General features: G+C 38.1%; 1 protein-coding gene across 1 annotated transcript; it reads right to left on the reverse strand.

Annotated features, from left to right (window-relative positions):
• Positions 1 to 2,300: 2,300 nt before the first annotated feature.
• Positions 2,301 to 23,921, reverse strand: LOC125488442 (arylalkylamine N-acetyltransferase 1-like). The gene is made up of 5 exons (XM_048627443.1): positions 23,656 to 23,921; positions 14,691 to 14,884; positions 11,882 to 12,062; positions 7,823 to 8,031; positions 2,301 to 2,485 (listed from the first exon to the last, which is right to left on the reverse strand). Exons 1-5 carry the CDS (start codon positions 23,740 to 23,742, stop codon positions 2,302 to 2,304), a joined length of 855 nt encoding a protein of 284 aa, XP_048483400.1. The 5' UTR covers positions 23,743 to 23,921; the 3' UTR covers position 2,301.
• Positions 23,922 to 26,615: the final 2,694 nt, after the last annotated feature.

Here is a 26,615-nt window from a genome sequence, read left to right on the forward strand (position 1 = left end):
AATTGACATTCATACTTTGATTTAATAACATTAAAAGGCCTAAGTAATTATTTAAACTTTTAGTTACGTTTAATTTTGTTCCGAGTTACAATGATCTAATAATTAATCGCAGTGCTAGTAATTTTTTTATGAAGTTCATTTTTACTGGATATTATCTATTAACTTTGTGAGAGTAACCAAAAGGCAAAAGGTAAGATAGGTAGGACAGGATACAAAAGGAACTTGATCAAGGGTATGAAACGGCCGTTCTTTTATCGTAATTGCAGAGCTGTTAGCGAATGTATGTCATTGCCCCGCCATCGATAAGTTCACTGATATAAAAAATCTCCTGGTATATACCTAATCTAACTTGGTATTGTATCAGCAGTGTAGAATGCATCGTTACTACATTACTACGGCACGTTAACTTTGGAGCCTGAGAATATAAAGTGAGCAATATTTTACACAGAAGAAACATTATTTCCTCCTATGAAATTTAGAATTTTGAAATTCTGATTTCAGTTTCGGGCTAAGATATACTTACCATGCTGCACATGCAGGTTTCAGCTTAGTATACCCTTTTTGCAACCCCCTGTATAGGAGTGCAATTCTTTTAACAGTACAAATTTAATGTGTAGTAGGTATGAATGAATTCACGATCGGACACCTACATAATATTATTATGTAAGCCTCACTTAGGTTATTCCTACTAGGAAAATTGTATTAGGTTGGCACTATAAGCCTAGATCTACCCAAAATACTTTTAATTATCACGACTTCTTTCTAAACATGCCTAAAATAAATAAATAAAACTTGTGCTAGTCTTGACTAAAGCGTATTTTGGGTGTTGCTTTGTAATTTTCTCCAGTTTTACTACTTTTTATACTGACACCAACAAACAAGACACAACATTTCAAGGGGTAGGTACCCATGACATAGTAGTAGTTAGGTATATTATACACTCACGGGCAATGAAAAGGTTTCACCGAGAAACACCAAATTACCTACTCCTAAACGGAAAAAGCTAGCTTTGTGAAGCCTTCTGCATCATTGAAGTGCATTTAACAGAGCATCAGGATATTAACAACTAAAAACAATAATGTTTTGTTCAAATTTTAAATAAAATGTTTAAAAAAATTGGGGTCGTTTGGTGTCGGCTTTTTGTGAGTGGAACTATTTCATTGCCCGTGAGTGTAGTTGCATACTTATTTCATATTTTACACATTTTTGTAGTTACGCCTGTGGTTATGTTAGGCCTGAAGGATTACTCTATACTGACAAAAAACGAACGAACGAGAGCTGTCGTGCGATCGGCAGATAGATAGATACAGCAAGATAGAGTCATGGACTTGTGGCTCGTGCAGCAGCGCTTTGTTTTTTCGTCTTATAGTGACTATATAAAAATGGGGACCATCGATGCACACTGGTCTACCCAGCAAAGGAGAACATTTTACTACAAGACGTTCGAATACTTATTCGAATATTACCGAAATGCATTGAATATGATGTGACAAAACGGAATAAAGTTATGCCGTTTGTTGGTGAAGGTGCTGTACCAACCTAATTAATTGACAAAATATTTAACTCTTAAAACTATAGTTTAACTTAAGGAGATCCGCAGAGGAGAGAAGGCCAGCTTCTTCTGTATTTTCATGTTTTTGTTGACGTTGTTTCTGCAACAAACAATGTAGAATATCAGGACAGGATAAGTCATCTTATTTACGTGTATAGGTGTTTCAATCAGTTTAATTGATGGAACATGGAACATTGAACTATTTTTAAAGCATGGCGTTCAATATAAATTGGTAGCGGATGTAACATTACTGAGTTTGTTATCCTTGAACTTACCCAGGGATCCGTATGATCCCATCCATTTCTGTATTCACTTGGCTCGTTAGGAGAACGGAAGGTGGACAAAGGCCGTCACAGAATGGTGGCCTAGAGACGGACGAAGAGCTGTTGGCAGACCACCTGCTAGATGGCCCGATGACATCTGCAGGATTGCGGGGGGCAGTGGACCAGAGCAGCACAGGACCGGAAGAATTGGCGTACAAATAAGGAGACCTATACCCAAAAGCGGGCGATAGAAGGCTGATGATGATGATGATGATTTCTGTTTTAAATTGTGGTTCCAAATTTAGGAGAAACTAGGACATAGTCTGACCATTTGATGTGACCTGAAGGGCTAGTACGGGGCGCAATTAAGATGTGACCAGAGATTTGCATCGCACTCATTCACATCGCGCAGCCTCAAGGGCGAGCGCGACGGAGAACTTTTGTCATGTCTTAATAGCACCCCGTGCTACAGGGCCTGAACTCACCTTAAATCTCCTTCAAGTAGACCCGCGCCTCCGTGTGCGGGGGGTCCGGGACCGGAGCCTCGGGCAGGTCGGTGTACTTGACTCTGTACACACAGCGGTACCCGAGCCGCTCCGCCGCCGCCGCGGAGAATGCTGATGTCGCGTCCATTCGCAGAGCGCCGCACCCCAGCTGCTTGGCCAGGCGTCTGGGGAGAGGAGATGGATGTTGTTTTATTTATGCATGAATAAGATACAGTTACAGAATAAGAAGGGCGGTGGTAGCTCAGTCGATTAAGCGTTCGCTTCTCACGCAAGAGATGCGGGTTCGAATCCCGGCGCTGACATCAACCATTGAGATAGACTTTAAAATTTAAGTACCTACAATGCACATATAGGGTTATTGGTAAGTAGACCGGATCCTTTCAGGAGGTGATAGAGGAAGGCATTTCCAGTCGATTGAACCCGAATAATGCATGATCCAAAACTTAACCATTTCTAAGATATTTAATATTTAAGTTTTTTAAAAAATTTTGCCAAAATTTTATGCTTAAAACCGAAAATAAAAAAAACGAGCCTCATTTCAATATTTTTTTTGGTTGTTTTGCATTAGTAACACCTTAATAAACAAATTAAAATAATCAAATGTCCATTATTCGACTTAAATTAGAAATAATACCTCAAAATAGTTAAACATTTTGAAAAAATATTCAAAATGCAAAAACAACTAAATTAAATTAAAAAAGAATTTCATATGACATTTTTTTGTTCACTTTAGCTTAAAAACATGGTCAACTAATAAGCTTTCATTTAAGATTATTCAATATCAAATCGATTAAGGTATCACCAAGATATGGCCAAAACAACCAGCACAGACGGGCAAAATTCAACAGGAAAACTAACAAAATTTGCCCAATTTAAAGGTAAAAAGTGTGATTGTTTTCAGTCCTGTTGACTTTAGTATGGAAACCCCTTCTGAGTTTTCTCCGCTTTCTCTGGTTGTTTTGGCCATATCTTGGTGATACCTTAATTGATTTGATATTAAATTATCTTGTTTGAAAGCTTATTAGTTGACCATGTTTTTAAGCTGAAGTGCACAAAAAAATGTCATATGAAATTCTTTTTTAATTTAATTTAGTTGTTTTTGCGTTTTGAATATTTTTTCAAAATGTTTAACTATTTTGAGGTATTATGTCTAATTTAAGTCGAATAATGGACATTTGATTATTTTAATTTGTTTATTATGGTGTTACTAATGCAAAACAACCAAAAAAATATTGAAATGAGGCTAGTTTTTTTTATTTTCGGTTTTAAGCATAAAATTTTGGCAAAATTTAAAAAAAAACTTAAATATTAAATATCTTAGAAATGGTTAAGTTTTGGATCATGCATTATTGGGTTCAATCGACTGGAAATGCCTTCCTCTATCACCTCCTGAAAGGATCCGGTCTACTTACCAATAACCCTGTATACACGCTCGTATGGTGAGGAAATCTGCACATTTACCCCCTTATTCATAAAAAAGTTACTGAACGGATTAACTATTGAACTGTTCTGTCCCTCTCTGACAGAGAACAATTTGTTCTTTGACAGAGAGTGACAAAACAGTTCAATAGCTAATTCGTCCAGTAACTTTTTTATGAATAAGGGGGATAGATTCTAGATGTGTACCCTAAGTACATTGTACCTACTCATTCAAAAACGGCGATACGGCTCGCGACCAATCACGTGAGTACAAATGTACAGCGAAAAGCGAGTCGACTCTGACTACCCCTGTGGGGATTACAGTTGTCCACCAACCAACCCACACTAGGCCAGCTTGGTGGACTAGGCCTCAAACCCTTCCTTCATTGGAATGAGAGACCCGTGCCCCAGCAGTGGGGACGTGATGGGTCGTGATGATGATTTGTAAACTTATTTATACAAACAAGATATGGTTACGAAGCTTAGGCTGAGGCCAGTTGTGGTGCTCCTTGGCAAAAAGACCTATGCCTGGACAGCAGGAGTGCATGATTACAGGTTGATGATGACTAAAATGGATAATGATAATATAATACAGAATCTAGTTCATACCAGAAAATACTAGATAGGCATTCGTTGCACTACTCCTATGTATTTCCATATCTAAGTGCCTGTTTTTCATATGATTACTTATACAATTTTATTCTATTTTTAGTTTTAACAACCTAATAAGTGTTTTATTTTTCTACTTGTATCTAACAATAGCAATTCACAGTGGACATGTTTTCATGTTTGTCGGATACGTCTATCAAGTGTAATACGATGATAATGCAACGTTGAATATGTTAATTTAATCAGCTATAAATGGTACAGTCAACAAAAGAGATATCTACACCCCGTGCAAAGCTATTAATTACCTATTTAATTAACAAAAAATCGAAAATTTTTGAAAACGAGATACCTATCCAGGTAAAGAAATGTTAAAAGAAACACCCTGTGATTTTCATGAATCGAAACATTCTAAACTAAAGGATCAAATAACTTCATGGCCGCATTTATTTAATTAATCTTAGTTCTGACAAGTTCTCATTGTAAATATTACGCATTACGCATGGTTAAATTGTCAGCAAGGCTTTCTATTGCACGTCAACAATGTAATAATTACAAATTATTATGTCACAAACATCATAATTTGCTGTGAGACCAACGTCCTAAGTACCTTAGCCTACCGTTGCAGTGCTTTGATGCACTCAAAGTAATACCTATGCTATACACAATAAGAGCCAAAATATAAATGCAGAATAAAGGATGGTGATCCGATTGTACCTTATCAATTGTGTCCCATTAGTGCATAATTAATATGACAGTATACAAGGCCCGTCTCAATGATTCATGTTTATGATCAGATCACACAAGATGACATGCTGTACGAGTATATCTCGTGAGATAGCGCGGGAAATAGGTCCAATTGATTATTTACTACTTAGGTAAAAATACACCCTGATATTTTATTGAATTTTCTTCGTCTTAGCGTGTTGGTAATAAACACTACACCTGGTCTAGGGTTGGTCGTCAATCTCTAATTAAAATAAACCCTCTAAACCCTATAGGTATAATGTTATTAATTACCAACAAGTAACTGGAGCTGTTATACCAGCTTGGTAAATAAAGTAAGTAGGTACTTAAACTTGGTTCTCAAAGCTATTAAGAACAAACGTGTAAAAAGTGGTTTAGTAACGACATCTATTGTGTCCGAGGATTAAATTGTTGATAATTCGATTGATTGTTCATTTAATTCTACACCTAAGATACAACATGACTATAGGTCCAGTTATATCGCCTTGAATCTTTTCCTGCTGGGTTCCTAAATTACTGGTACTTACTCACGTATCCGTGGTGTAAGTTTAAAGACGTGAGTATATAGGATTATTAACCTTATGGATTCAATTTTATATCTTCAGGACTCAAATTTATGGAATAATTAGTAACTACATAATAGGTAGTTGAACTGAGTATTTTTCTTCTTGTATCTTTAGGTACACCTATATTGTAATTATGAATCAATACAATATACAACTGTACACGTGTCTAGTATGTAGGTACCCTGCCCACCTACAAATTGCATTCGTCGTAAAATGGCAGTTAACATGGCTAAGTGCTAAAGCGTGACTAAATATGCAAAATAAACAATCAGAGAAGCGGCTGACATCATAAAATCATAATTCATGCATGTTATTGTTTACCGACTTTACTGCAGGACTTATCATTAACCAGATATTCATCAATACAATATAATTATTATTACCAATACATTAAATTTAATTACTTATTATATTTGTGTAGTTGATGCATTATTTTTTAACCAGAAGGTAACCTTTAAAGCATTCACCTGAAAATTTACCATGATAAATTACTTATTCAGTTTTAGCCTTTTGAAGTTGGTATTTTACAGGTGAATAGTCGAGGGTATGCAAACTTAACGTGGGACGCGCTTTAGTCCACTGGACCGACGATCTTAGACTGGTAGCAGGAGTGGTAGAATCATGAATTCCTATACCGATTTGTCAGAGAGCTCAAAGACGGGTGGATAGATACAGATGGACTGCAAAACAACCTACTGCTGCAGCTATACCATTCAGTAAAGCTATCCTAACTGGACGAAAGCGAAGCAGATGACAACAAAATATGGCTACGGATGATGTCCATCATTGGTATTCAATTGTCTGTCGTTGCTCCAGGGAACTTGGGGTTGGGGAGTCTACTCACTAATCAGAGAGCTCCAAGACCGAAGGATAGACACAGATAAGAGAGAAAGAGAAGACGCAGTTATAGACAATCCATCAATTTCCATCGTCTGTCGTAACACTCGTAACCCTAGCGTTTCTCTTTTGGCTTCATAACGGCTTTTGTACTAGATCCTCCTATAACAAAGGCAACTCACTCAGTCTCCTCGCACAGCACCCTCATCAGTCCTCGTCCGCGCCACGCGGAGTGCGTGGAGGCGATGCGCACCTCCAGCACGGGGGCGCCGGCCAGCTGCTCCCACACCTGCGCCGCGCGCTCCAGCTATTGCAGCACGGATAGGATGCATAGGAACGCGGGGTTGGGGCAGTCAGCCGACTTATCGAGTGACTTAAGACCACAAGGATGGACGGATAGACACAGATAGACGACGAAATGACCGGACAGATAGACACAGGTGGATGATAAAATCACCTTATACCTATCAGAGAGCTCGAAGACGGACGCATAGACACCAGATGTACGACAAAACGATCCTATCAAAACTGCTGCAGTTATGAAATTCAGTAAAAACACTACCCTGAACGATTGCACAGAATAATAACTATATAGTAACTAGCGTTAATAACGATAGCTAAGTTGAGAAAGAAACATGGCGTCGGATGACGTATTGAAAGCAAAAAACATTCCATCGTCTGTCGTAGCTCTAGTGTTTCTCTTTTAGCTTCATACTGGCTAAATTTGCACTATAGCCCTAAAACAAAGGCAACTCACTCAGTCTCCTCGCACAGCACCCTCATCAGTCCTCGTCCGCGCCACGCGGAGTGCGTGGAGGCGATGCGCACCTCCAGCACGGGGGCGCCGGCCAGCTGCTCCCACACCCGCGCCGCGCGCTCCAGGTGCCCTAGCACGGATAGGATGCGACGGAATTTGTGGTTGGGGCAGTCGGAAGACTTGTCAGAGAGCTCAAAGACCGAAGGATAGATATAGATGGACGACAAAAATGCCTTATATTGCTGCAGCTATGCTATTCAGTAAAACAATCCGATCTGATATGGACACAGATGGACGACAAAACGATCCTATACTGCTGCAACTATGCAATTCTGTAAAAAAACCGCCCGGGACGCAATAGCACAGAATAATAACTAGTAACTATCTTTATCGATAGCGAAGATGAGAAAGAAAGATGGCGTTGGATGAGGTATTTCAATATCTCATCCGTCGACGCAGTTAACTACCTATAGACACTCCATCAATTTCCATCGTCTGTCGTTGCTCTAGCGTTTCTCTTTTTGCTTCATAACGGCTTCTAATATATCCATAAAACAAAGGCAACTCACTCAGTCTCCTCACACAGCACCCTCATCAGTCCTCGTCCGCGCCACGCGGAGTGCGTGGAGGCGATGCGCACCTCCAGCACGGGGGCGCCGGCCAGCTGCTCCCACACCCGCGCCGCGCGCTCCAGGTGCCCTAGCACGGATAGGATGCGACGGAACTTGGGGTCGGGGCATTCTGATGATTTGTCGACGGCGGCGGCTGCTAGCGCGTCCTGTAGAGGAAAGTCGGGTTAGTGATTGTGGGACAGTTTTTTCGTTGGATGCGTCAGAACTTAAGGTTGGGGCAGTTGGGAGACTTGTCGACTGCTGGTTGCTATGTCGAAAGTATCAGATTCGATTCCCGGCCGGAGCAGATAAGCTTAAATTTTAATTAATTAACAGAACAGTAAGTAGGTATTAAGTAAGTAGATATGAATAGGTACTGTATAAGCTAAATACCAGCTCGATACTGAACAAGACAAATTAACTTAATGACACGATAAAATAATTTCATGGTTGATCAGTTTCTTCGCTTTAGATAGGTAATTGTTTCGGCCAATTTCTTAAAACAACAATGATTGTGCGTTATTTGATAGCTGCAATTTGCGAATAGCTTTCCGCATTGGTTTTGTTGAATACCTTATCGGTACAAAATGGTACAATTCTGGTAAATTCATAGGTGAGAACTAGTCACTACAACAACAGAAATTAGTTTAGTAAATTATCGATTAAGAATAGGTAAGTATAATTAATAATGATATAACTGTATATGTAAAGTTTACTGTCATGTCTGTAATGTCTGTTAACTGCTGGTGTTCCTTATTTAAATAAATTAATAAACTATTTATGAATAATCGAGTGGTAATAAAAGGTAAGATAGAAATGCTTTAGCAGGCACGTAGGTATTAATTACCACATTATAATAATAATAATAATTATACTAAGAACTAAACGTTTTATACATTAAAATTAGCTCTTCATTACAAGTATACATGGACATGGATATAACAATAAATTATTTTGTAATTACTTCTAGTACTTATGGGTAGACTTCAGTACCATCTCCTATAGGAGTCCGGTAATCATGTACCTACCTAATTTTTCTTGTAACTAAGTAGGTAAATACTATCAGTATCAATATCATGAATTAGCGGAATCGTCCCTAAGGCTCAGTAACAGTCGGTGGAGCGGCGCGCGCACTGAACCGGGTCAGCTTCTCTCATTGCGACACCTTGAACTTGAGACAGACAACTAGATTAGAGGATTTATTGACTAATTCAAATATCTATCGCTATCGCTGTATTTATTTTTTTGATTTCACCGCTGAAAGACGCTACGGCCTCTTCTTGTGCCTGGTCTGAATTTCCTTCCGTGTTAATTAATTTTCTAGATTTTCTATCAATTTTAAATCTAAACTTTCCTACAAAATGATAACCATCGCATCTCGCATCACAGTAACCAGACAGATATTTCGATATCGATATAAGATAGCTATTTATAGGTGAGGTGAAATAATACTATCGTGAATTAATTTCGTCGTCGTTAAGCCTAGCCTTCGGGCGGCTTGAAAACATCTGACAGTCGGGTTGCCCACTTACCCGACAACTCTCTCAGCACAAGCTTGCTTGTGTTGGGGTCCACCAACCCGCACTTGGCCGGCGTGGTGGACTAGGCCTAAACCCTTCCTTCATTGGAAGGAGACCCGTGCCCCAGCAGTGGGGACGTAATGGGTCGTGATGGATGATGGAATTAATTTCTAGCCTAGCTTGTAATTATACAATCTATAATGATTGCTTTTCAGAGAAAAGTTCAAAGTATGTAAGTCAAACAAACAAACAAAGTCAATGCACACTGGAAATTAGAAAGGTCCTTTCAAAGTTATAGCGATAGATATTTCAACTAGAATTAACTAGATAATAGGTACCTAAATGCAGGTCAACTAGAGTTAGTCAGAGAAGCAATCTAGTAGGCCTAATGATTTAAAAATTTCGAGGCAAGGCCTTTCTTTACACGCGCTTAAAACCTGTCAATCTGAATAACAAAGGTCACATACCAGCCTACTTTTGTTTTTATTATTTTTGAATTCGGTAATGTTTGAATTGATTCTAAGTCAGAGACGGACTGTTTTTTTCGAGGTTTTCAAAATCTCACCGAAAATACAAATTAAAATCGCAAAAAAGTACGGTGCCTCCTACGATGGAAAAAAAACTTTAGAGTTAAATCACTTATTTAAAAAGTTCGGCCATCCCATGACCTTGTCATAGGCTGAAGGTCAGCGACTGTAATCCGTTTTCAGAATCTCCTTTCAGAACCTTCAGCTGAAATCCAAGGACGGAAGTGAAAGACACGAAATTTCCGATAAATTAAAGAGGGATAGTAATATTGATGGGTTCCGCTCATCTGGCATAATCTTTATTGACCAAAACTCATTTCGCATAACTCGTATGGTCTAAACTTTTTTGGCAGAACCATCACTTTGCCAAGACTTATGTGGCATAAGGCTCGTTTCGTCTAAAACTCTTTAGGCACAATCTTTAAAAACCTAAGTTTCGTTTGCTCAAATTTATGTTCGTCTATACCTATGTATAATCTTGTTTCTCCTAATGTTATCTTAATAAATAATATATTAAGTATGTAGTAAATGTACAAATTGTGGTATTTTTCTCCTACATCCCGAAAATCACCATATTGTATGATCAAAAAATCGAAAGTTAACGACCAATATAATTATTACAAACCCCATGAGATCGAAACCTAAAAATAGGTGCGACGACGAGCAAAGCGAGGAGGAGCGTGTTAGGTGCACATGTTCATCAAAACCAAAGCGGAGCGCAGCGAAGCGGAGCGGAGCGTTTTCCAAACAGCGGAAACAATACAAGGCACCAGTTTGCGCTATGTAGGGAGACGCTCCGTCAAAGTTAAAGCCAAACGAATATTATTACTTTGTATAAACCTATGCCATAGCATTATTAGGCTATTCAAGATTTGGCCATACCATTATTAGGCTAAACAATGTTATGCGAAATGACTTTCTACTAAACGAGATTTATGCCATACGATTTTCGGCGTAACGAGACTTTGACCAAACGTTACTATGCAATACGAGATTAGACAAAAAAATCTTATGCCAAAAAAGGTAGAACCAATATTGATACCTTTTCTTCAGAGTTCTGCGAATATTGAAAAGGTAGGACGGGATTTGCGAATTAAATCATTAGATTATTTAAAAAGACTTGTACTGACGCAGTGGTTCGTATTGAGTTGCCTTCTCAGCTGGAACAGATACCTAGTCGTTTAATCAATCATTCATATTTTTTTTAATGTGCCCATAAATAATAGGGGATTCGAGTTTCACTGCATGTTTCTGAGTTCGTTGTGAGTTTCAAAATACACTGATATTGCCCTTCCATGTTAGGTATGTCACTGGAACATTTTCATTGCTCGTGAGTGTATAAACAACGGATTCAATTAGTCAACAACACACAAACAACATAATATACAAACGAAACGTGATGAGATTGGAAAACGCTGAACGGCGAACACCTGGCCGGAAGTACGTAGCAGGATTCACAATGCCTTCATCAAATGTTGCTTTCAAATCATATCAACCGACGTAGGTTAGTACGCAGTAGCATGGGATTCATATCGAGGTCCATAAATGGGGTGGAGTGTATGGAGAAGCAGGATTTTTTAAGTTGGATCACAAAAGTGGTTTTAGCTACGCCCGTTTCGGTGTACCAACTGCGTACCATTGGTGTTCTTTTTTCTAAGACACTACAATGATAGAACTACATCAACAAATTGCGTGAATCTTACGTGTATACTTAATTGTATTTCTGCACACCCCCGTAACATCACCGCAACGCTTTATAATATTCGAGCACCAATAAGTAGAGGTACAGTCTGAGTCAAAGTAACCTGACCCCTAGATTGGGGGGTCACTATGACGTCTATATGACGAAAAACGAAGTTGTATTAAATTAAACGTCTCAATTGCACGGCAGCTCCCGTTCGTTCGTTTTTCGTCAGTACAGAGTAACCCTCCTCTACATACCACGTATCAATCAAGCTAAACAAACTCACCTCTCTTCTCACGATTCCATTAATGATGACCCCGGCGAACTCCCCCTGGTCGTCTACCACGGCAAAGGACACCTCCTCATCCAGGGTGGCTGCGGCGTAGTCCTCCAGCTCCTCACACCTGGAGTCGGGGGTCTCCAGCAGCTGGATCGCCTGGTTCATGGGCTCGTCGCGGAAGAAAAACCTGGGAGAGAGGTGAGGGTATTGAGCTTCTTCTGGGTTTGAGCATCGTAGCAAAACATGCAAAGCATTAAACATAATTTTATTCTAACCAAGTCTTTCTCTACAGGATGTTGCAAAAAGGGTATAGTTACTAAGCCGAAAGGGGGTCACTCAGGTTGTCCTTGTGAAAATCTTTGGGATATTTTTTTTTGCGGATTTAAAATGACTCCCTATTGGCTTAGTAGGTATACTCTTTTTACAACACCCTGTATAAGAGCCAGAAATGAAAGCGATAAATGTAGTCCAACTAGTGTACCCTAGGGTAAGCCTACATCGCGCCGTTGCGCCGTACGTTACTTTGTTCGTTTCATGCGATGCGTAGGAATTATTTTTCAATCCGTTCCACAAATGATGCATACACAAATACTCGTACTGTGGTTTGTCAATTGATTTGTGTTACCTAGATACTTACCTATAACTAAATGAACCATTATTCATTGTTCAAAAAACATAACAGTCAACTTCTGTGGGTTTTTATTTAAGTAAATGCCCAGTAAAGTAGTTAACTATAATAACCAGTGTTTCTGAATAACTCTGTGGTAACGTTATGCGGTAGGTTCATACCTAACTAGATTGATATTTCCTATAACTATTTAATTAGTAATAGAGTACCTGGTATCATGTCAGTTTGAACCGTGTAAATGCTTTATGACAACATTATTGGATTAATTGAATACTTGTACATAAATACACTATGTAAGTATTTATGAAGTATTGGACTTATATTATGTCACATCTATCTATAATCTTTGTAGAAATAAGTGCATTTTATGCACCTCTACGTGTACCTACATATACACTCGCGAGCAACCAAATCGACTCAAGCCTTGACGGCGCAAACATACATTAATACAAGTAAAATTATGAATAGAAATAATAAAAATGATATGTCATTTAAAAGCTTAAGATGTCAGCTTTAATTTGATATCATTATTATTGAAATCCATTCATCATTTTTGAAATAAATGATGTCTGAACGCAATTGTAGGAAAAACGGGAATTTAGGAAAAAAGGGTATGGGTATCGTATTATACAAATTAAACAAAAAATGTTAAGATAAAAATTTATTTATTTAAATCAATACTTTGTATTGCCCCCTCTTGCCCTAATTACAGCCTGCAGCCTGTTTCTCATAGACCTTATCAACTTTTTGACAGTTTCCTGAGGAATGCCGTCCCACTCCTCTAATAAAGCTGTCTTCAGCTCGTCCACGCTTGCAGGGACTGGATTCCTGGCCCGAACTCTTCTTTTGAGCTCGTCCCATAAGTGTTCGATGGGATTCAGGTCAGGACTGAGCGCAGGCCAGTCCATCGTGCGCAATTCCTTCTCTCTCAGAAACTGCCGACTGACTCGTGCCGTGTGGCAGCGGGCATTGTCGTGCATTAGCACGAAGTCTTCACCGACAAATTCTGCATAGGGCACAACATGACCGAGTAGAATGTCGGTGATGTACCGATCAGCTGTTAACCCGCCTCCTCGGCCGCCTCCAGGCACGAAAACAAGTGCGGTTTTTCCCTCTAGAGAAATACCAGCCCACATCATGCAGGAACCGCCGCCATATGCTACTGTTTCAGCGAAACAACATTGGGCAAATCGTTCCCCCGGACGCCGGTAGACCCGGCCTCTCCTGTCACTGCCATGCAGACACACTCTGCACTCATCAGTAAACAGGACCGACCGCCATTGCGCAATGCTCCAATCGAGATGCTCTCGAGCAAACTGAAGACGCGCTTGTCGGTGGCCTGCAGTCAATTTGGGGCCTGATGCAGGTCTTTTTGGTGTCAAGTTGGCTTCCTTCAAGCGTCTTCTCACTGTCCACTCGCTGACAGCCACTTGTCGTACACGTCTCAGTTCTTGCTGCACATCAACGCCCGTAAGGTGTCGATTGCGCAGCGAGGTTGAGACAATGAAGCGGTCGTCTCTCTCTGAAGTGCAGCGGTGGCGGCCCGTTCTTGGTCTTCGATTGAAGGCACCAGTCTCTTGGAACCGTCTGTATACTCGGGATACAGCAGACTGGCTCAAGTGGAGCTGGGCAGCGACTGCTCGCTGACTTAACCCTTGTTGCAGCAAGGCAACAACTTGAGCAGCTTCTTCTGGTGTGGTATCCATGGGTTTGCGAAAACAAGGAATACAATGCAACGAGATGTGTACCGGTCAACTTGCAACAAGCGACTGATAAGGTACACCGGATGTGGAAAGGTTTTATAGCGGGATCAGGTAGCGCAAGGCGTGGATTCCTAATGAGGTAATTAACACTGACGGGCAATTAAAATGCGTCATTAAATCTGCGCTTAGTTTTTTTTTATGGTATTGATCTTAATTGAAAGCCTAATTCTTCAGCTTTCGAATGACATATCACTTTTATATTTACCATTTATCGTTTTAGGAAAATCAATGTATATGTGCGCCGTGAAGGCTTGAGTCGATTTGGTTGCTCGCGAGTGTATTAAAGATAACTTACTTAATAATTGTACTAAATTTTATCTCAATTCAGCCCTCTTATCAAAACCTGGGTTTTGAAAATTCATTTTCAATAAGACACACACCCTTTTTTGAACACCCTGTAGTTCGACATATTCCTCCTTCTTACCTCCTCAAGAACTGTAGGGTCTGTTCCTTGTCCTGAGGCCCGAGTCTCCGGACGGTATATCCCGGCCGCTTGTCCTTGCTTAGGGGGCGCTGGTCCATACCCAGGGGGCGTTGGTCCAAACCTAGGGGGCGTTTGTCCAAGCTCAGGGGACGAAGGCGCAGCTCCGAGAGCTTCTCTGGCAGCTCGTCGGCCAGCTGTTGGCAAACAATTTTTCTATGTAAAAGGTAATTTATCAGGTAGGCTTTGTGCTAATAGGGAAGACAGTCAGCCAAAGAGTGCACAATATGCAAACTTCACTTTACACCTGCATGGATCATGTTGACAATATTTTCAATTCCTAATCATTTCCTGTATAAAATTAAGTCTTTATTTTAACACCTAAATTAAAGTAAAGGCGGCAAACAAATTTAAATTTTATGACGAATGTGGAAGGTCTCTAATCCAACTCTAATTTGTAATTTGTGACTGTAGACATTCAGTAGACGTACCTACCTACCAAATTAATTTCAGTATTAATATAGGGATGAATTTCGTGAGCGGTGGTAGCTCAGTCGGGTAAGCGCCCGCTTCTCAAGCAAGAGATGCGGGTTCGAATCCCGGCGCTGACATGTACCAATGAGTTCTTTTAACTTAAGTACAATGTATACCATCGCTCTTACGGTGAAGGAAAACATCGTGAGGAAACCTGCATATCTAGATTTAGCACATCTAGATATGTGAACCCACCAACCCGCAGTGGACCAGCGTGGTGGGAAATGGTCCAAGCTTAGGAAGGCAGTTTAGACCTTGGGGACATGCACAAAGGTTCCACTCGAGAGAGCCAGGTGCAGGTACTTACACCCCCACAGAGAATAGAATAGAATAGAATAGAATAGAATAGAATAGGGATGAATTTCTATATTAGGTTATTTAATCCTACCAATATTATGTTTGTGAGTGTGTATGTTTGTTATTACTTACCGATAAACTAAACCAATGAACCGATTTAAATGAAATTTGTTATGGAGTTAGCTAACACCCTGGATTAAAACATAGGCGACTTTTTCAAGTATAATTAGTAGTTTATGATAGACAAGGGATGCTTAAAATTTTCAAGTGGGAATTCCGGGATAAAAAGTATCTATATGTTAATCCAGGGTGTCATCGTCCTACATACCTTCATGAAGATCCGTCCTGTAGTTTATAAGTGGTGAGAAGTAGGTATTAACTAATTATAATTATAACTTCAGTATACAGTTTTTCCATAGACAACATTTTCAATAAGTTCTCGAGGTCTCGAGGGAATTTCTGGTAAAATTTTCACCGGAGTCACTATGAAAAGCGCAGGTGTTTAGGTGTGAAGCTAAGTACAGGTATAATAATTATTAATAGTAGTTTGCTGAACAGCAAATTGGCAACCCTGTTTGAAACTTGAAACTGTCACAGGTAATTTGCATTCAACAATGTAACTAGGTATTTTACTACAGGTATAAAATATCAATAATTTCGCTACTTGCTTTGTATTCCAAGATAAGGAGAATTGTGTTCAGTATTTCGCTAGGTAAGAATTACTATTTGCTGTGGTAAATACTTATACCACCTATAAAACAGTAACAAATCTAATGGCACTTAAGTATTTTTTTTCTAGTTCTCTCTGTCACTTGACTAGAGTTAAATCACTTCAAAAAAATCAATTTTCTTGAAAAAAATTTTTGATACTGGAGGGATTCTTTTTGCAAAGCTTTGAGTACTTGTAGGACACTCGAAAAGTATGGGATGGGCAATGTGATATTCCATAGGATTACGAAGAGTTTTTATGATTAGGCAACAATTTCATATTTATATATTATAGTGTCTGATAAAGTCCACATGAGGAAAATACAACGCCCTTGGAGGAAAATTACTCTCTTATAGAGGTATTGTTTATGTAGAAACGATAATGACACAATTGAGAGAAAGACAAAAATCTGTAAGTACTGTATTGTATATTTATATGTATTTGCTTATACCGTTTGCATACAAACTCGGTTATTTCATAGCAACCTCATTCATCAATCAATACATTGAATTGAGACAGGAATAACATTACCTTTTAGAGAAATCTTTACCATATTCATCTCATTCCACGACACACGACCAACGCTGTTAACAAACCCCAATCAACATAGCTTACCTAGGACTCATAGCGTACCTAGCTCATACTAGGCACTAGGAAATGTCCTACCTACACCCTAAGGTATTCGAATATCGCGTCCGGTTAGGTCACCTTGATCGATCTATAACCGTTGATAATTGTCCCGCCATAGTCAGAACCAGCTAGGTACGAAGTTCCTATAACGGATAATGAGATTAATAGGCAATAAATAATAAAAGGCTATACTTAGTGCTTGGCTAAGTCGTTGTAAGTATGGAGCTGCTTGAGTTCCTAACATGACGGTTGTCACGAGCTAGGGTTTTTTCAATAACTATTTTATAGAATGAGTAATATATTTATAAGTGGTGATCAATCAACTATCAGTGCAACAGTGTAGGATGTAGGACAGTAGCAGAAGCCTATATCCAACAATTATTTCCAAGACCTAAATTACAAATTATCTAGTATTATATCAGTGACGGGTAATGTTAGGTGTGAAGATTAACCCGCTCAACTTTTTGAAAGATAACTACATAGTTGATTCAAATATTTTTTAATTAATAAGAAATTGGGCTCTATTATTCATTTAGACGTTACGTTTTAGTGCTATAGATCTATCTTACAAACGATACACCCCGTATACCGGGGCGGGCGGGCTCTTTGTACTGTTTAATTACAATCAGGTAAAACGTTGGTTGACTGTGCGACGTTGTACGTTTGAAAATTGATCGCCTCTGATATTCCCGTTTCACTTACGAAAAAAATGTTAATTGCAAGTTATTTTAAATACAGGATGTAAATTTCATGCAACCAAAAAATAAACCACAATCACGAGTGTTATGTCATGACTCGTGAATCTCGTAATCACAAATTAATAACCGTATGATGTGAAATTTAATTAATAAATTGATAAATACATTTGCATAGTAATTTCTACTCAAAGCCCAGTATTCTTCCGGGGCAAGATCACTGACGAAAAAAACATTGTAGGCTAAGGTGACCTATATTTTATCTAGATCTAGAGAGCACGAACATTAGTCTGTGGGCCTGTAAGCCTGATGGCCTTTTCTCATAATGTTCTGCACGACAACTACATGTCATGTAAGGAAGTTGATCTAACATCGGATATTGTTTGCAAATGTCACAGGCTTGTCACAGGTCATCGGGATATAAATTGTAGATTGTCAACTTTAACGACCAGTCATTAATCAATTTAACATCCATCAGTCGACATATAGGGTGGTTCGTTATCTAACTGGATCAAACTTGGAATGCAGATACCTAGCCAACAAGATACTATAGGTCACACGTAGCAAATTTTATTAAATTAATCATCATTATTTATCACTACCCATCCCCACTGACGGGTCACAGGTCTCCTTCCAATGAAGGAAGGGTTTAGGCCTAGATATTACAGTTAAATAACTTAATCAAGTCAAATCGCAGCTCCATACTTCATACTGAAGTAGGTATTAAAAAGCCGCAGGACGCTGAATGTTTCACATAAAACTGATATTTTAATTAACTCTGCGAGATCGATAGTTCGGACCTAGGTACCTAGGTATATACGCTCTCTGATTGGAAATTGGCTTTTCCCGGACATAGCTGTACACTCACGGACACATCCATACTATGAATGTACCTCTTATTGTAAGCGCGCGCGGGAAAATTGCTGGGTAAGAAGCACAATAGCGTTTCACTGTACCTTTCTTTATGCAACTCGAATGCGGTATTTTTTGTACAAATTGTTGGCATTCATTCCTGCTACATTCATGAAATATTAAGTTCAGAGTAAGTATAATTATAGATTTTTTTAAACTCAAAAAAGGGAATTCAGAGTAAGTATATTTATAATTTTTTTTAACCCAAAAAAGAGAGATAAGTAGTTATAAACTTACGTAAGTATATTAAGTACTTGCACTGTAAAATAAAAAAATATAATATAGTCTATTAAATATGAAACTGTTATAAATAAGACGTTATTTACTACCCACAACATCCGCTCCTCACTAAGTAGGTATGTAAGGCAGTAAATCACAATTTCATTAATTAAATCCACATGCATTGTGTTGTTACGGTATTATGTAAATAATATACATGGTGCTCACGAAATCGTGATGTTTAGCCTCTGTGAGGTGAACTAGTTTGTAAAAGTTTGTGGAGCAGTGAGGCGATCTGTGTGACATTTGATTTATTGTAAATTGGAACCTAGGAATGTTCTAGGGTGCCTAGGGCTTACGTGAGAAACTGGGGCTTTGTTAAGCTCTTGGAAGATAAATGTTAGCAGCTTTGGATAGGACGGAATTTAAAATGTATCTGTGTAGGTAGCTATTCTCTGTACCACCACTGGTACTAGTACTGGTACTAGTTATTATTCTGTAGTACCACTTTAAATTAACTGACGCAAAGATACCCTGTGGGATGGGAATCTCGGGATGAATATTAATTACACGAGGATTTACAAGAAAAATTGCAGCTGTGTGTTTATTATATAGAATAAATATTTTATTTTATTTAAAAGTAGTTTTTATAACCACTTTCTCGGACGCATAATGTATTGAATTTGACACGAATTAAGTACTTAGTATATGTTATTTTGTTTTGACTTCGCGATAGGCCCCAGGATATCGTACGGGTCATAAACTGAAAATCCACGTATGATAATGACAAGTGATAAGTAGAAATAATAATTAAAACTTTATAAAAAAAGCTTCCTGTATTCCTAGAAAGTTCTCGAGTATTTCATAAGCCCTTATCTTGAAAGATCGACATTAAATATGCGGAATTGATATTTAAAAAAATTACATGGCCTCGCATGCTTTCAATTCGAATAACTGGATCAATTGTAAATACCATAAAAGTAGGTCTGTATTAAAAATAGCCATTTTAAAAATAAACTTTAGTTCTATAAATAAACAGTCAAGGCGATGCGAGTGAAAGGCCGAGCATCGAACCTAGAACCTTGATATTGAAATCAACTCGCGCAAAAAGTAACTACCTACCTCCGACTTGTTCGAAAAAAAAGTTTAGCCTTCGTAAGTAAGTTAGGTGGGTTTTATGTGTTGTCTTTGTGACATAGACAAAAAAATAGCATCGTAATTTAAAAAAATAAATACTGGATGGGGTTAAGTAATAACATCCTTGAACGGGCGTGCTCCAGGTGCACAAGTCAACCAATTTAAACAATAAGTACGATACCATCCCGTTATATTAATCTTTAATATTATTAAAATATACCTATTAAGAATATTACTTTCTGGATGAATGAACCGATATTTATACTTAAGTAGTTAGTTACTTACTATAAGTTAGTAGTTTATTTGTGATGAGTAATGTTTCACATATAATGTATAGGAATAGGACCTTTTAAATTTTGGCTCGCTTTTATTTCTTTCTGTATGCTAGAGAAAATTTAAGTTTTTCTACAATTTGGTTCCTAGTTATTGGATAAGTTCCAGCAGACCAGACCCTTTGCCAAGAATTAAATCGATCTGTAGTAAGTAACGTCTTTAAGACACAAAATTACCCATTAGTTTTATCTCGTAGCCATTTCGTAGCCCATTGTATCACTACCTACTAAGTTTTTATAAGCGGTATTTTGGTTCTACAAAATCTTACATAAGTATTGCGTCGAAACCTAGTAATTCGCAAAAATAAAGCCCTTAAATTAAATAATCCTTTCAAATAGACAATTATTTTCATATAAGTATTATACTTACGTCTATCTATCTACGCACTGAAACCGTTTCAAGATGTACCAAACATTTAAGGTCAATTGGCCGGTCAAACATGTTGTTTATATCGCGACCTACATAGGTACAATTTTCATGACCAATTCTAAATTAGTCACTTGAAGAAATTGTAAACAAGACCTACGCTGAACACAATATACGTCTGTACTTTTCAGTATAAACAACATTAAATGCTCCGGCCGAGAATCAAACTCGGGAATTTCGATTTGAACTTTTAACTAACGAAATGTTTACATATCGGCTTAGCGATTGCTTATTTCTATTGATTGCCAAAGTTAATGAATATCTAAATAAAATTTTAAATACATTTTCGTACTATATAACTGATAGACGTTTGACAAGGGACGTCAGGAGACAATCGATTGCACCAATTAATACAATTTACTTGAATTAATAAATATGATTTCACCATCAATAATCATTAATTCATAGTCACGGAACCCTTAGGTAAGTACTTAAAGTACTCTACTGTTTCAGAAGACTAATTAATGCTATGTATGAATATAGGTAGGTACTCAATGCTGATTTTATGGTGATAAAGGATGTAATCAGCACCTTTGCTGCACAAATTTTGGTCACTAGGTAGGTTGTAGGTCACCTTTTACCTACAACCTACCTAGTGACCAAAATTTGTTGTTTTATTTTTTTTTACAAATACAACGTTACTTATAAATACGTAAGCATTTTTTTGCAGAATGGGGATTTTATGACATATTGTACATAAACACATAATAAACATTTCATACAAGAAACAAAAAAACCCTTAATTTATTATAAATACTCTACTTTCTCTTCATAAAACCAACTAATCATTGAAATATCTCAGCTTAACTTTGGACATGCTCTCGGAACAATGTATGCCCACCAACCGTTAGTCTATGCTATTTATTTATGAGTCACGATCAATTGCGGCTTGTAACTACAACATTCACGGAACGGAACCTAGTACAGGATGCAGGTTTACCCGCGAATTGCGATAGTTCCGGACCAAATAACGACTATGGAAAGGCCCCAGTTCCTAGGCGGGCATTCCCAATTCTTATACAGCGTGTTGCAAAAAGGGTATACTAAGACTAGAGAGGGTGACTCAGGGGGTCATTCTGAACAACTTTGGTTCTACGAGTTTTGAAAATTAAGGTTTTTTTTTCCTTTTCCATTAGAATGACCTCCTGAGTCACCCCCTTTCGGCTTAGTATTTTTGCAAAAGTAGTAAAACCCTATACTTATGTATAATGGCTGTATGGAAGAATTGGCTTTTTATGATAATAAAACCGCCATTAATCCTATATTTTATAAACGTAACAGGATGGATGGACGTACGAGTACACGTACGAAAACGGATTATAGTTTTTTTTTATGTAACCTGGCATAACACCCTGGACAGTTTACATTTTATTACGGAATTCCCACGGGAAAACATTTTAACCCTACATAATTATAGTGTGGCAGAAGACGTTTACTGACCAAAGCATATTGTTATGCAAAAGAACGTAAATATACCTATTTGATAAGCGATCAATTTCTAAAAGCTGAAAACTAGAAGCAACTTTAAGGCACTTAATTCCTTATGGAGTCACCGGCTATAGTATGGAAGTACGAGTAAGTAGGTATGTACCTACATTTAACAGCGCATCTGAACATTACAATTACAAACCAAACCGTAAACATTGTGATCAAATTCTAAATTAAATCTGTTAAAAAAAAACCGGCCAAGTGCGAGTCGGGCTCGCGCACAAAGGGTTCCGTAGCAGCAAATATAATAAACTTATTATGTAAATTACAGTTAAATCAACCTATCTCAAAAACTATAAGAGATACTTTGATCAAACCAAAAATCGTTGAAAGAGTTAATTAGCATGCATCACCTCTATTTTTTTTAGAATTTTATACCCCGTAGTTATAAAAATAGAGGGGGGGGACATACTTTTTACGAGTTTGAGAGCTGATATCTCAAAAACCGTTCACTTTAAGAAAAATGTTTTTTAGAAAACTTTATATCATTTTAAAAGACCTTTCCATTGATACCCCACACGGGTATGTACATCGAAAAAAAAAATTTCATCCCTCAGTTACATGTATGGGGGGCCCCACCCCCAATTCTTTTTTTTACTATTTAGTGTCATATTTTTGTAGCGGTTCATACAACACATATTCCCATCAAATTTCATCACTGTAGTACTTATAGTTTCCGAGTAAATCGGCTGTGACAGACGGACAGACGGACAGACGGACAGACGGACATGACGAAACTATAAGGGTTCCGTTTTTGCCATTTTGGCTACGGAACCCTAAAAATTGGGTGATTTGGTGTCGAAATTTTGTAAGTAGAACTATTTCATTGCTCGTGAGTGTATTATTATACTGAAGTGGGATAAGAAGAGCAGCTGAGTGGCTCCGAGCAGCTGAGAAGCAGGATATGTCTGCCCGATATATCATCATCATCAGCCTATAGCAGTCCACTGCTGGACATAGGCCTCTCCCAAAGTAACTACGTCACTGGATGCGATCCATAACTTTCCCTATATTTTAGTTAAGTACTTTAATTTTCCAAAGAGAGCGTTCCTAAGGACACTTAAAATTTAAATATGGAATAGGTTTACGCATGCAGCAGTCGAAATGAATCCTTAAATCATTATAACATACGAATCAATCAATAAATACATTAATTTGTCAGAGTTTATTTTAAAATGTATGTTTTCAGAACGTACAGTTAATTGAAATAAATATTGGTGGTATTGAATTTAAAATTTGTGTTTTCAGAAGGTTCACCATTGGTTGTTCATTATATTTCAGGTTTATGAGGCTTTTCTAAGTAGGTATAAACAGTTTCTATCAAGAAAATATCTTCAATGTAAATTTTACAAAAGCAGATGCCAAACGATATAACCATTCGGGATTTGTGACAGGTAGATAGACTAAAATGATGCGTATTGCAACTTCCTGTATTTTTGTTAATCATTAATTAATAGGCCTATGTCCAGCACAGGATTACGGCATGATGATAAATCCAAAAAATATAAGTGGGGTTTTAATTTAAAAACATCAGCCCCGATTTATTATTAGATTATTACGCTACCCTCCATTAAATAGTCAAAATTACCGTATATTTCTCGATCCTCGCATCTTCATGTTCGAAATGCCCCTTCTCCTTGATCCCCACAATGGCCCGCGCACTGGTAACTGCCATCGCACTATTTCAAAAATCGAATTTCGAAAAGAGAAAAAATTGCGTGTCACTTTTCGCGCACTTTTCAGTTGACCGGCTCTTTCGCCCTCCGATGGGGTCGCGACAAGACTCCGAGATCAAATGCTGCGAAATAGCGCAGCCACACTTTTATATAAAACTGCGAGTAATATTATGTGCTCCGAACGCTCCCCCCGAGTTGTCCCTTTCATAATTAGCGCAGTGCATTCGCTCTCGCCTGCACAGATACGTTCAAATACCATTGTTCTAGTTTTATGTCTGTTTGTGAACTAGTTTCGCTCGAGGTCGGGATTTTCAGGATGCTGCCGGCTGCAGTCTTGTTTGTGTAACTTTAAACCTGTTTGTTTACATTACGGTTTGTGTGTGTGTGTGTGTGTGTGTGTGTGTACAGGTAGTTACTGCAATTGCAGCTGCTTTTATTTCAGTGAACAGCGCTACGAGAAAATTCCAAACAATTCGAGAGTGGTATTGCTATATCGTTGTTGTTAGGCACGCTTCCTTTTAATATTAAAATATTATAATAGTGGCCCAAAACCCTTCCTTCATTGGAAGGAGACCCGTGCCCCAGCAGTGGGGACGTAATGGGTCGTGATGATGAATAGTGGCAGAGATAGGATAATTTAAATTGACATCCTGTATATTAGTCCACAGGTTACTGGCAGGCCGTGGTGGATACGCTTGACGTTCAGGATAAGTATCCCAGATTTCAACAGCGGTTGCATAGTGCGTTTGATGTGTAGAAGACCAAATTTCAATGGACATTGGACAGATTTTTCTCCTTTATACGTCCTGAAGAATTTCCTCCTGATTCAGTCCTGCAGAATTTTATATCATCTTTTATATAGAAATGTGCTCCTGCGGAGTTGATTTGCTTTCATACATTACATATAGGTCCGAATTTAGACTGAATGCCCGGTGACCGTGAAACAGGGGTGCTATTATGATACTTTTTTTCACCATTGTTAATGTCAGCCGCAATGGCCATATTGCCATCTTCTGAGCACATGATGTGCTCACATCTAACACCAAAGAAGTTGAGACGAAATGTTTCTCCAGACCGCGAATCGAACCCGGAACCCCGTTCAGGTCGACTGGTGGACTCCAATACATAGGCTCGTGTAATAAAAAGACATTTTCAGATTTATGAAAATACCGCCATGAATGTACCACCCAGTTTTCCAATTATCTAATATATGTTTTTGTAAATACTCATTAAGTACTGTAGATTTTATATAGGTAGGTATGTTATGGTGGTACATTTAATGTGTCTAGTGCATGGTGGTTTGGTAGTGCAAATAATAACTCACCGCAAAACAATAACTACATTTTAACTATGGGCTGATGTGTGGTTTTATACCGTCTCATAAACATAAAACAATATCACAAAGTGTTTCTCATTAACAGTAAAAAACACGACGACTTACGTATGTACACACGGCAACATCAAATGGTCGGCAGGGCACACTAACGTAGTGTATGTGTGCACACTAACGTTGTCTATGTGTGCATAAACGCAGAAATCGGTTTACACACCAGTAACAAACCACACACACACACACACACAACAGCACAAACGAGTTTGCGCGTAGGCAAACGCCCGCATACCAGCTGTGACATAAAAATATCAACCGGTAGTGTTAGTGAAATAGTTATAAAATTGATGTGAAGCAAAATTTCACTACCTGTGTCTATACACTTCGTAGCTCATTGGTAGAATGTTAGACTAATGAAACATAGGTCGTGAGTTCGAGTCCACGGATGGTTATTTTTATTTAACTTAATTCAAATTTTGCGTTCATTTAAACGCTGTTGAGTATAAAATTAATATATTTGAAACTGACAAATGACTACAAGCTGCATAGCTGTCGACTATTTCTCTTCGCCAAAAATATATGATTCGTTCTTCATTTGAGAATTAAAACCATTCTACCCTCATACAATATGAATAAACGAAATTTGTTTTTAGTTTTAGTGACAATTCACCTCTGCGTCTGCAAAGTGATTCACTTTGTGATTTGTCAATTTAATTAATTACTCTTCGCAGTCAGTATGGAAAGTCACTTAACCATGTTCAAAAAGGCGGAGATAATCGTATTTATATGAACAAAACATTACAATTAGTGAAATCGCAAGACGTTTAACGGTAAGTAACATAGAATTGTAAATATTTTATTTGACTGTTAGAACATTTGTATTTGTATAAGCTAAGTATTTGTTTTTTTTTGTTTGCAGAGGAGAACTGTTCAATTATGGGTTCACCGATACGCAGATTCGGGACATGTAGACAGTAGTCGTCTATACGGATGCATCACCACGCCATCGAGATATCGTAGCTGCACATAGCGCTGATCCGTTCTGCAGCACCCGTTCTACGGCCACAACACATAATCTATCCCTACAAACAGTACGGGTTCACTTGCGTGCTGCTGGGTTGCGGTGTCGGAAGCCGACGAAGAAAATTGCTCTAACCGATCAGATCCGACGATGTCGAAACAGAGTGCGTTTTGCGACTGACTATTTTAAACTTTAATTGGTGCAACAATGTGGTGATATTTAGTGATGAAAAGTCCTTTAAGTCAGACAAGGATGGACGTAAGACATTATGGCGAAAAAGTGGTGAAAATTATAATTATTGGGGTTAGCTCAGTAATTTTTATTTTTCCATTTGTATAAGATTTTAGTTATTTTGTTAAAGACTTATTATTATTTACAACTATGGGTAAGCCAATGTGTTAATGATGTTATTGTTACTGAGGTTGGAATAAGTTATCTTATTTCTAGCTAATTAACATGTTGATTCATATAACTAATTACTTGCCTATTTACTTTAGTAAAACAGCCAGTCCATCCTTTTC

Source organism: Plutella xylostella, chromosome 18, assembly GCF_932276165.1.
Source record: "Plutella xylostella chromosome 18, ilPluXylo3.1, whole genome shotgun sequence".
Lineage (NCBI taxonomy): Eukaryota > Metazoa > Arthropoda > Insecta > Lepidoptera > Plutellidae > Plutella > Plutella xylostella.